The sequence below is a fragment of the Siniperca chuatsi genome, linkage group LG19 (genome assembly GCF_020085105.1).
Source record: "Siniperca chuatsi isolate FFG_IHB_CAS linkage group LG19, ASM2008510v1, whole genome shotgun sequence".
NCBI lineage: Eukaryota > Metazoa > Chordata > Actinopteri > Centrarchiformes > Sinipercidae > Siniperca > Siniperca chuatsi.
Genome location: NC_058060.1, coordinates 23783745 through 23796784, shown reverse-complemented (window position 1 = coordinate 23796784; position 13040 = coordinate 23783745). Strand labels below are relative to the sequence as shown.

Here is a 13040-nt window from a genome sequence, read left to right as displayed (position 1 = left end):
TGAATTACTCATGGATCTCGTTATATCTATGTCCATAATTATTCAGAATAAAGCCAGAGTAGAGTTTACTTTACTTTTCTTGTTACCTAAGGAAGCCACCTCCTGACGTGACGCAGGCGTGACGCAGCGGGCTGACGGACAGGTAAGCCGACACCGGCCGCCATATTGGGAAACAACGGAAGTGAGAGAGAGAGAGAGAGAGAGAGATATTGAGATAACTGTGTGTGTGTTGAGTCAATCAGTTTCCGAAAAAGGGCGTCCTCCTCCTCCTCGCTGCTTTTTTTTCCCTCATGTTTGTCTCTCCGGAGGAAGGGGCGGTCTCAGCGCCACAGCAGATCCGGAATTAGAAGGTGCTCGCTCGGCTCGGCTCTGCTCGGACGGTGGGCTCCGCGGGCGGCTCGGTTCCAACCGACACGAAGAAGGAGGCACAGGACGACAGGAGGAGGACAACCGGCTGAAACAAAAACAAATAAAAACATTTCTAACAGAAAGAAAGAGGAAAGGGAGAAGCCAGGTGGACTGAAAGTGTCGACGACAAATCCGGAGCAGAAAAAGGGGAATAAAAAAAAGAAGAAGAAAGAAAAGTAGAGCGAGAAGAAGGACGAGATGCCTCTGGCTCAGTTGGCAGATCCCTGGCAGAAGATGCCTCTGGGGGGGACGGCTGGGGAGGTGAGCCATCCACATAAACACACCGAGAGACTTTAGTTTGTCCTCTTGTCAAACTGGCTGACTTTCAGCTGCAGTCAGGTAGCAGCAGCAGCATTTCCACAGGTATTATAGAAACACAGGTGAAAGCACCACAAGACACCTTAAAGTCACTATTAGATCATTATTGACAGCTGCAGCTGCTCTTAAAGCTCCTATAGGGAAACCAAATCTGATTAAAATGCACCATAAAGTATCAGAAGATCACTCTGAGCACCCAAACATGCTTTAATAACCTATATAAAAGTATTAAAGTAGTGATTAGTAAGGTCATAGCCGTGTTACAGTGCAAAATTATGAGTTTGAAGTACAAAAATGTGACGATAAAATCAAATTCTGTATAAAAAAAAGGCATAAAATGATTAGAAATGCTTTAACTTCACTCAAATCCAGAGCTGAAGCGATGATCGATCAATCTAAGTCAACTCAGGTCACTGTCGAGTGTTAGAGACTCACTATAAGTCACCTTAAAATTACTATTAGATCACTATTGTCAGCAGCAGCTACCTTTAACTCCTCTATGGGACTGAAGGGATTAACTAAAGGGATTAAAAACACCACACTACCACAAACATACTACAATACCCTTTATTGTACCCATTAAATATTATAATGCTGTTACAGGACACACAAATATAAAAGTAAAGTGTAAAGATCAGTATAAACTACTATAAATGTGCTACAAATCACTAAATATAGAGGTTGAAAATGCCATAAAGTGCATTAATATGACAATAAGGTCATTACTGGGTACAACGAATGCTCTGTAAAAGCACAAAGATGCATGAAGTGATGCATGTATGTGATTAGAAGCAACTTAAGTTGACTGTCAACTCACTACTGAGTGTCAGCAGCAGCAGCAGCTACCCTTTAAGCTCCAATAGGGAAGTTAAAGTGACACTAAATTAGATTTTAAAACACCATAAACAAAAACACAATGCACAAACATACTATAATACTCTATACAAGTACCATAAGTACCACAATGTCACTAAAATCTACCAAATGTGTGCTACAGATCTCTATAGTTATGCTTTAGCCATGTTACAGTGCAAACTGTGAAGTTGAAATCGCCATTAAGTACTTTACTTTCATTATCGATTACTATGCAGATTATTTTTTAAATCAATTAATCTCTAAAATGTCAGAAAATAGTGAAAAAAGTCACAACTTCCTAAAGCCTAAGGTGACGTCTTCAAACGTCGTCTCTGACCAACAGTCCAAAACCCAAAGATAATCAATTTACTATCATACAAGACAGAAAAAGCTGCAAATCCTCGCAATTTTAGGAGCCGGAACCAGAGAACGTTTGATGTTTTTGCCAGAAAAATGACTGAAACCATTCATCGATTAACCAAAATAGTTGAGGATTTATTTTATGTCGATCGATTTATCGTTTCAGCTCTATAAAAATACTGCACCACAAGTCACTTTGGGGATGGTGTAGGGATTTTTGTTGCAGAATAAAGCAGGCGAGTGTGCGAAAGCCATTTGTAGTGGTTTTGATTTGTGTATTTTTTTTTTTGGTGTAAAACGAAAAGACATAGATTCAAACAGGCAAAGTGTGGGATTGTTCTTGAAAAGAAAAGAAAAGGGGGGCCTTGGCTTCAAAACTGAAATACAAGATTGAAACAAAAAAAGCTCCTGTGTGAGAGTGTGGGGTTTTTTTTTTTTTTTCCAGTTCTTCCTTCCTACAAGTTTTTGAATCTTGATAAAGAGCAGCAGGCGGTGCTACTGCGACCGCATGATTCAGGAAGAGCTTACGTCTGTGCGTGTCCACTTCCTGTATGAGGTGTCACAAGGGCCGCATTGAGAAATGACTGTGTGTGTGTCACTCTGTAGGCTGATTGTGCATAATAAAACCTGATTCACGAGAGGCTCAAATGCAAAAATGCACTGAGTCACAGCCAGTTTTTCTTTTTCTGTCCCGCCTCCTAACAAGCTCATACCTGCTCGCAGCTTTCCCCACACGCCCTCTTTCCACCTCGCTATCAACCAGACCGGAACGTGCTGATGCTCTGCTCAATGAAGCTGACCTTTAACCCCTGCGTTACACCTTTTTTTTTAAAGCCTTTTGGCGTGAAGCGATGTGTCTGATAGCTGAAGCTGTTGTACCAGCTTTTTTTTTTTCTAGGCCACCACAGGACACACACAAAGGAGTGAGTGGTGAAGTTGTGGAAGGCAGATGAGATGCTTCTGCAGGATTTTTTGCCCTAAAGACAAGATCATTCAACGTACACACAAAGAGCAGAGAGAGGCTGCACTTGTCTGCTGAAATGAGGAAACCAACATGAGTGTAGATCAAGATGGCTGCAGCAGTGAATCTGCACTCTGCAGGCTCAGATGTTTTCTTACTATACGAAGAAAACGCACATTAGAAAAGCCGGATGAATATCTTTTTAGGATTGCAACTAATAATTATTGTCTATTAATTATTTTGTGTATAAAATAGTAGAAAATGCTCTAACAGCCCTTAAAATATCCAGTTTAATATCATTCATGACAAAGAAAATCATCAAATTTCTGCTCTTTTTGCTTGCAAAGTAACTGAAACTGTATCAAAATAGCTGCGCAATCAATTTTATGTTGATTAGCTAATCGGCTAATAGATTATTTATTTAATTTCATCATTTCTAATATCCTTAATACTGCTTTAAAGGGCCAGTTCACCCAAATTACAAAAGAAAACATTGGCTTGGCTTTAACTCTAATACAACAAGCTGAAAATGTTATGTATAATTTAGATAATCAATTATTTACGAGTGTTTGTTGCCAGTTCCAGCATCTCATATGTGAAGATTTCCTGCTTTTCGTCGTCCCAGTAAACTGATTATCTTTAACTGGACTGTTGTTTCGCCACAACAAGCTATTTGAAGAAGTCACCTTGGACGCTGGAAACTTGTGATTTTTGGACATTTTATAGATCAAACGATTAATCGATAAATCACCAGAGTCTCTGGCAAATTAATTGATAATGAACATGATTGTAAGTTTCAGCTCTATAGTTCAGAAAATGAAAACAAAGTCTCTTTGCAGAAACAATCTTCTGGATAATCTGCGGACTGTGCTGTGCTCAGTGTTGTCAGGTTAATCTGGACATTGGCATCAATCTCCCAATTTGTTATTCAGAAAGTCTCGAGTTTGATTCTTGGAGATTAAGTTGCATCAGCTAAATACCAATATTACATAAACAAGTAAGCATCTATTATATACAAGATTTATTGTCATTCTCTCAATATACAGCGTTCAGTGTGCAGGGGACAGGAACTGATGTAAAAGAGATAAAAGGCAGTATATTACTTACATTATACATTATTTTTTGACTGAAAATAAACTTTTCATGTACATTCAATGTCTTGATTTCCACGACTTAGACATTTTACACATTCTGCATCCCTAACTGTACAATTCACAACAAGTAACCACAGTCGCCGTATAACATTTAGCAGATTGATTTTGTGACCTTAGGAATCAATATCGGATGTTTTTAAATAAAAATTAAGATTAATTGGAAAGTGTTTTTTTTTTTTTTTTTTTACCCAGTCCTATCCAGTAATAAATAGCGTCTAATTAAGCCTGTTTACAGTCAGGTCTGTGGATCATCTCAGTTTTTTCGAAGAACCACAAACGAAACTCTATTCACTTCCATTGTATTTGGATAGTGGGAGGTATCTCTGCAGCATACCAGAGAGCATGAATCATTGACAGCTCTAGATAACATCAAAACACGTTAAATTAGTTCATTTTTCTCTGGAAGTACCAGCTCTTCTTATTGTTTAGTTTGTAATTCAGACTAATCGTGCATTACCGCCATCTACCTGACTAGCAGGGCTGGGAGTCATTACCAATACTGAGTCAAGGTACCGTCACCAAACCTGGAACACAATTTATTTTATGCACCATCAGACAAGTTTGCTTAAAAGTAGCTTGACAATTGGCTAGAGACATATTTTCAATACTGATGCAAGTACAAAACCCAAGTTTCTGTAACAATATCAGTAGTTTTAAAGTAGATACTTTACTTTGCGGTGTATAAACACTTACAAAACCTTCTTTTTCGTTACATAATTCAGCTGCATACGCATCAGTTTTTAGTTTGTCTAAACACAAACAGACCTTTTAAGAACGTTGCTGCTAAACAAATTTATCATTTAAAGCTTTTTTAAATCTCTTTTTATATACGTAAACAAGACTAAAACCAGGAAAAACACACGTTTATGTGGGTGTAAATTCATACAGCCAGGTATAAATGCAACCTGTACAGTTTGGCCACATTCATTAAAGGACAGGTTCACATTTTTTTCAAGTCTGTCTTAATCCAATACCCTTATGCCCATACAAAGTGTTATTGTTCGCTGTGATTGTCCATACTCGCCCTGAAGTGATCTCTTGCTAACATGATCTAAATCTAAGAAATGGGTCAAAATCCACAATCCTCTTCAAAAGTTCAGCTGAAGCTATAATATGAGGCTTCATCAGTCTTAGTTAGTCAAATCAAGTGGGTATTTTTCAACGTCACATTCGTTTTAGTGCAGAATTCCCTCTTTGTGCTTCCCTCGACAGTAACACAGAGGGGAAGTTTGGTAGTAAAATGACTTGATTTGACTAACTAAGCTTCTTTTTTTTAACACAGAATCAGGACTGTGGATGTTGTCCTCCATCTCTTACATTGAGATTGCGTTAAGAAGGGATCACTTTACGACTGGTATGGACAGGAGGAACAATTACAGCGATTAATAACGCTTTCAAAGTACATGCGAGTGTTGTTTGAACATAGACTTGAAAACACCTCAACAGAAAGCCACAGATGAGCCCTTCCTCTGCAAAAGAAAAATGAGTAGAGCCCATACAGCAGCATCCTGACCTTGGATGCACTGTGATTGTTGACAAGTTCACCAGCTCTGCATATTTTTTGCACACTGATATCCGATTACAAAGCTGGCAGACTGAAGGTACAGATAATGCTTATTAATACCAGCTGTAAATGCAAAGGTGCGTGATCAGATGTCATTATCCAGGTAACGGATCCAGATACAGACTGCATGTTAATACCAGGTGTAAATGGGGTCTAAGAGTCTGACAAGGCATTTGATTTCAACTTTCAGTACTTGACAGTTTTTGACACTCGCTGCTACAGACACAATGCAGTCCATACGTCAAAGCGTTTTTCCAACTGCGAGGTAACGTGGGAGAGTTGAAGTGGGAGGCACAGAGGGAGAGACGTGAGGCAAAGATACTGCTCGAGGTGAAAGAGGCAGGTGTGTGCTGATGTTCTTAAAACAACGGGAAGTTAGTTATTGTAGTTTGGCCCACTGATTTATCCCGCTTATCAACACGGTCAGCACTTCAAGCTGCAGCAGTGACTGCGACACACAGTTCATGGAGGCAATTAAGGCACTTTAAAACCCTTAGCACCCTATTGCCACAGTTTGCATCAAAAATCATCACACAGACACATATTTTTAGATTCAGTGTGAGTTAAAGCTTTCCGAGGATATCATTATCTCCGATGTCGCAAATAAACGTCCATAAATCCGCTTAGAAATCATAGAATAAAAAATGCTCCTTATTACTCCAGAACTTGCCTGAGAATCATCAAGTTTTAAAGTTTTCTTCAGTATCAAAGTAATCCAGAGATACTTCTCTTTCAGTACATGGGTACACTGCAAACTAGCAAATGGCTAATTCAGCATACTTTCAATAGGGCCAATTTGCCAAAATTTAAACAAATATAGGCTAAAAAACAGGACTCAGGTTGTTGCCTTCAGCCAACTAACTGACTCCATGGCAACATTATACTTCCTGTTTACATCCCCCAAAGCCTCCACATTATGGGAACTGCAGTTCCAAAACTTAGAGCACAATTAGACTGGGGGTAGACGGTGGGTGTTGGGGCGGCTCAGTTATAGACAGACTTCACGGTTTTTATTCATGAATCAGACTCTGCAGTCCTTCACTTTTCCCCCTCTTCCTCTCCATCTACAGCCCTGGCCTCTCTGTCACCTTCCATCTTTCTTCTTCTCTCTCATCTTAATCCATCGCTCTTCCTGTCTGCCACCCATCTCCTCTGCTCAATCTCCCTTTTTCTCCTCCCTCTTTCACCCTGCTGCACAGGTTTCAGGCTTATCCTCCCGACGCTGCACTTACCGGCAAAGTAAATAATCACCATAATCGCTTTTATTGTTATTATTGTTTTTGTCAGGCAGTAGTATCAGTGCTATCAGTGTCTGAATCACAGCTGTTGTTCCAGCAGGGAAGCAGACAGGCTGCTAATCTGCCTTACGCAATGCTAATTCATATCTGTTGTTTTTGTTTTTCCTTTTGGCTGAGCAGATGAGGTAGAAGCGGTCGGAGTTTGGTGGCCCTGCTGATAAATCTCACGCTGTGACCGTCTGGGGACATTTTTTTTAATTTTTTATAGCAGTTTATCTTTTTTAATTTGAACTGTGGTTTGATTCCTCCGTCACAGGGAGCAGGAGGGAGATGATGAGAGTGTTTTCGTTTCAAAATAAAAGACACCTACTCATTGAGCGGCGCGCTTCACCTCTGAAGGCTTGGTGGCACAAAAGGGAAGAAAAAAAAAAACAGGAATGTAGGCAGCAGAAGTCCTTTATGTTTCAAAAGAATTAGTCTTTACAGCGCTGTCATATACTGGAGTCATACAGTATAGAGTGGCTGATTGCAGTGCGTCTTTAAATGAGAACTGGATTGCAAAGTACACTATCTTGTTTAAGGTTCGATTCACACAGGTTATGTCTGGAATGAAGCTGCTGATACCTGAACCTGATACGGTATTTTTTTCCCAGCATCTCAGTAACGTTAAATTACCTGAAAAGCCAGTTTTCACAAAGATTATGTTCTTTAAAATTTAGACAGCAGACGTCGCTCCAAAATCTGGTGACTGCTCAGCGCCTTTACACGTGTCACACAGCATGAGAGGCTGTTAATTTCTGTGTCACACAGTAAGAAGCATCTGCATTCATTATGTTTTTCTACTCATTTATTTATTTTTTTAAATAGTTTTTCCTTTAATTCGTCACCCGTCTATATTCCTTGAAACTCTTCTAGGAACATCTTGTATATTCCAAAACCTTTTAAATCAGTTTAAAGGAATAGTTTGACATTTTGGGAAATACGGTTTTCCACATCTGTATGCTAAATATGAAGCTAGAGCCAGGAGCTGGTTAGCTTAGCTTAGCATAAAGACTGGAAACAGAGGGAAATGGTTAGCCTGGCTCTGTCCAAAGGTAACAAAATCTGCCTACCAGCACCTCTAAAGCTCACCGATTAACAACGTTACATTTAATTTCTGTAAAAATTAACAGTTTTTCTTGGTTCATAATAAACATATAGACATAAGAGTGGTATTGATCGTCTCATTCAGCTCTTGGCAAGAAAGCCAAAAAGCAGATTACCCCAAATGTAGTACTCTGGTACTATTACTTTAAAGATTTCCATACAGATTTAATTCCACCTGCATCCAAAAGTTGTTTCCCGTTCCACTGGTTTCTGATCATTTCATCAAGCAACTTGCAGAGACTTGAAACCTTTGTGATGTACTGTAGGTGATTGTTAGTCAGTTTTTAAAGTTATTATGTAGTTGCAAGCGAGGCCTGTTCTGAAAAGTTTCTGCAAAGTTGCTTCGAAGACACATCAGAAATCTCAAAATCTAAACATTTTGTGACACTGTCGCTCCAAGGTTTCAGAATGCTCCTAATCCCGCTATTATATGACTATAAAATATATTTTACAACAAACATAAAAGTCACAAAATCTTCACTGATGAATGAGCTGTGTAAACCGAGCCTGTACAGTAAGTATTTGCAGTGATGTGGAGGTGTTTTCAGCTATCACGGCAGGCTATTGTTCAGGTGAACATGTTTGAACCTGAAGCAGCGATGTTGCAGCCGCCTGGCAGGATCACACAGGGAGCAGGGGCTAGTTACCATGTCACCGCTGTGTATCAGGTGTGTGTTAATGCGTGACGGCTTTGTGTGTGTAATTACAGGATGCACATCACGATGCTGAGGACTCAGTGGGCGAGGACGACTCGATGCCTGCCTGCACAGTAAGTCTGCCTCCCGTTCTTGGTTTTAAGTCCACATCAGACGGCGTGGAAGCTCCAGATTGTGTTTGGAGGTTTCTGTTAGTCTTGCCTGACATTTAGTGGGCTTCAGTTGTAAACACAGCGAGCGCTGTTTGTACTGACAACAGCGTAACACCCTGAACTCAGTGATGGCAGCTGTTTCTCTCTATGTGTATATGTGTGTGTGTGTCAGCTACAATTATGCAGTCATGAGTTTGACTGGCTGCTATTGACGAGTAAACAGCCCTTCCGGTCATTTGTACATTCACACATGTGCGACCTCGTGTGTGTGTGTGTTTCAGTTCACACAAAGCTCAGTTTTGCTTTTAGATGAAATATCCACTGTTTGAGAAAACTGACGCCTACTCCTGCAGGATAATTGCTGGTATGAAAGTGTAGCTGCTCACTATTAAAGTCATGAGTCATCTTAAAAGCAAAAACATCCTCCCTCAGATCCTCTGCTCTGCTCGATATCATCATTTATTTGGGATGTTCGTCAGATTCCAGGAGTTATTTTTGGATTAGATGTTGTTATAAACTCTTTAGGTAAACCCACATTCCCTCAGCCTGAATCGTACACTTCTCCTTCAGCCACTTCCTGTGTCCCAGTTTCAAACTATACACAAGCTTTAGTTAGATATTGTAATAGTTTCACGCTGTAAAATGTGCACGTTCAGGTTGGACACAAGACAGTGATGCAGCACGTGGAAGGGAAGCGCTACTCACTGATGTAGAAAAGTGACACATTTTTGTACGATGGTGTCTCTGGAGATGTTTTAATTAACTCATTCACAATGGGTAAACAAACTCACTACATCAGAAAGTACCTACAGTCTTAAAAAGGTACTTCTCAGATATTTCTATAAACTTGCATAAACTTTTTAGAAGAGCGGATGGGTAGATTGTACCAATTTTCTACTATTTTCTAATATGCAATGGCAGTAGGCGATTTGTTAGTTTTCGACAGGGGGGGACGGAGGGTTTGTTTTGTTCACCTGCGACTAGCGAACCGACTCTAGAACCACAGTTAGGCTACTGATATTTCAGAGCGGTCGGGGCACAAACCTCAGTCAGATAAAGCTTCAGTGAGTCAGGCAGACTAGACTAACATATTCAACTAATGGTAATTTTGCTAACAAGGGGGATGGCATCCCCCCTCATCCCCCCCTCAAATCGCCTGCTGTGCATTGGTGTACACAGGTGCCTTACTGTATATTACTGGTGAAGATGGTTAGAACATTCAGTAGGATTGTAAACCATTTTTACAATAGAGACTTTGTTTTCACTGGCGTTTCTATCCTTATGTGATCACTTCTTTTAATTTTGTCTGTTTTTACTTTGTTACCAAATGTTCCAGTGTTGTGCAAGGTCACACTTCACAAGAGCTAGCCCAAAGTTCAGTTCACACAGATTAAAAGGAACTAGTTCACGTTCATAGTTCACAATTTTGAATTTTGAACTGAGTTTGACTTGGGTGGAGGAACTTTGCGGCTGTTGGCTCGTGGCCTTACCCTTTAATGATTTCTTGTGATCATCATTCAATCGCAGATATTAACCAAGACTGGTCGGATGCTTCAGCTCAATGTGTCGTTTCAAAAATCAGATTTTGTGACCCAAAACACCGGCATGCCGTGTGCCGTAAAACACCGTGCGTGAACAACACTCACGTTGCAAACGGATACGTTCAGTTCACCGTAAAAAAACATGAGCGTGTTCAATGAACAGCGTTCTTTCAGCACGTTCATGCACGACACTGTTTACTTCACTGATTTGTGTTTTCTTGCTGACACAAAACTAGGGTGCAATAGACGGTGTCGTCTAGACAAACGAACTGGAGTTGATTTACTGTGCAGTTTCCTTATTATTTGGTCTTTTGACAAGATTTTCCAACTGTAATTAGAAATTTTAAGTATGACGCTACAATTTGCTTTGATATCATTACATTTACAGTATATTATCAACAAGACATGGACAGATATGGTGTGGAGTTGCAGAAGTATCAGAGGAGGAGTGGTGGTGGTGGTGTAGAGCAGTGGTTCCCAACTTGGGGGTCGGGCCTCCCAAGAGGTCAAATCTGATGGGTCATGAGCTAATTATTAAAAAAACAAAAAATTTCTGTTAAACACAGTTATGTTTATTGTTAGCCGTGCTAGCAGTGTGGCTCTGGCGATGGCGATGTTGCACTCTGATCCAGACTGAAATATCTCAACAACTATTAGATGGATTTCCATAAAGTTCTGTTCAGACATTCATGGCTCCCAGAGGATGAATCCTACTGACTTTGGTGATCCCCTGACTTTCCCTGTAGCGCCACCATGAGGTTGACATTTGTGATTTTGAGTGTAATGTCTTGACAGCTATTGGATGGAGTACCATGACATTTGGTTCACAAATTAATGTCCCCGTCAGGACAAATTCTAATAACTTTGGTGATCTCTTAACTTTTCATCTATAGCGCTATAACAGCCTGATGTCTCCACTTGAATAAACCAGAATTTGATTTCTATCTTACTTCGAGGGTCTTCCTAGTTGCAAACTGTATGTGTGTGTGTGTTTGTTTGTGTGTCGGCGGCAGGCAGGCAGGGCAGCTGCACGCATCGATTTTTAAATGCAGAGGAGATGGCTTATGGATCTACTGTCTGAGAAGAGCTGAGCACTCATTATCTCACTCTCCAGAGTCTGCAGCACACACACACACACACACACGCACACACACACACACCCAAACACAAACACACACACACACACACCAAAAACACACACACACACACACAAACACACACACACACACACACACACACACCCAAACACAAACACACACACACACACACCCAAACACACACACACACACACACACACACACACACACACACACAAACACACACACACACACACACACACACACACACACCCAAACACACACACACACATAGAGACACACACAAGCTCTAAGGCAAGAAGCTAGATGTGAAAACGGTATGAACGTCACGTGTGTGTGTGTGTGTGTGTGTGTGTGTGTGAGCATGAATATATTATAAAGCTGTTAATGAGTGAGTTAGACTGTTCCACTGGCCTAAGTGACTGTGAAACTTGTGTGTGTGTGTGTGTGTGATGTCTCAGGTTAAATTGGGGTAATGAGGCCGCTTCAAATCACGTGTACACATACTTCTGATTTTGATTCTGATTCAAACGATTAATCAAGAAAATAATGGGCAGACTAATCGATAATGAAAATAATCGTTAGTTGTAACCCAACCCTATCTTAATCTAAACCTAAGTCTAACCTTCATCTTAAAACCAAGTCTAAATCCTCAAACAGATCCTTGAAGAAGTTTGGGCCACTTTTCAAAAAGGTCCTCACTTTCAAGGTTTAAAACTCATTGGTCCTCACAAAGATAGACGTGCAAGAGCGCACACACACCTCAGCGCCCATTCACAGACTCACTCACTCGCTCATTATCAAATCCTTCACACACACACACACACACACAAAAACACCCACGCATACACACAAACACCCACATCATAGCACAGTCACATTTGAGTCTGATTCTCATTGTTGAGTATGAAACACACACTCTTAGACACACACACACACACACCATCGCTAGTTCACACATTCACTTCACATACTGACTAACTGCTCATTGTTGAGTCAGTAGCGCGCACACACACACACACACACACACACACTGATGCCCCCAGCGAGGCAGAAAATGGTTTCCAGACAGCGTTATGAACATCGCTGCTCTCTGAGGGACCAACTAACATCTGCTGCCATCTGCTGCTGCTCAGCTGTGTGTGTGTGTGTGTGTGTGTGTGTGTGTGTGTGTGTGTTGGACAGACACAGTATCATGTTTGGACCCAGGATGAGGTCACTCATTCACTGTGGGAGAGACTGACACTGACCGCCGTCTCTAACCCGACACACGCACAAACATTGGCACCCAGTTTATAGTTTTTAGGTTTTGATTTATCGTTTCCATTTTTGTGTTTTTGTTAAATTTGTCTTTAAATTGAATTGCAGATTGTTTCTGGCTCTGCGTGGCTTTAGATGGGTTAATGTACTTTTTTTATGTTTTACAAATGTGCAGCTATTTAGCCGAACAAGCTCCGTTATTTTACTGTGAGAGAGCAAGTTTAAAAAACGTCCACTGAGAATCGATTGAGCCAGACCAGATCTATGCAGCAAACTATGACTCTCAATTCTCCTGAAACTTGTGAACAACTATTAAAGCTAAATCTTGTA

General features: G+C 40.6%; 2 protein-coding genes across 4 annotated transcripts in view; one reads left to right on the top strand and one right to left on the bottom strand.

Annotated features, from left to right (window-relative positions):
- Positions 1 to 13040, bottom strand: part of LOC122866379 (hemicentin-2-like) — a 480239-nt gene that overhangs the window by 207331 nt on the left and 259868 nt on the right. The window lies entirely within an intron of this gene.
- The window catches only part of rps6ka3b (ribosomal protein S6 kinase, polypeptide 3b), a 55603-nt gene continuing 42721 nt past the window's right edge, over positions 159 to 13040 (top strand). For 2 of the 3 annotated variants that reach the window (XM_044176000.1, XM_044175999.1), the window contains exons 1-2: positions 163 to 669; positions 8714 to 8773. In XM_044176000.1, the coding sequence (XP_044031935.1) occupies positions 607 to 669; positions 8714 to 8773 (123 nt within the window). In that variant the 5' untranslated portion in view covers positions 163 to 606. Of the gene's footprint in view, positions 670 to 8713; positions 8774 to 13040 lie in introns of all 3 variants that reach the window. The other variant, XM_044176001.1, reaches the window with a different exon arrangement.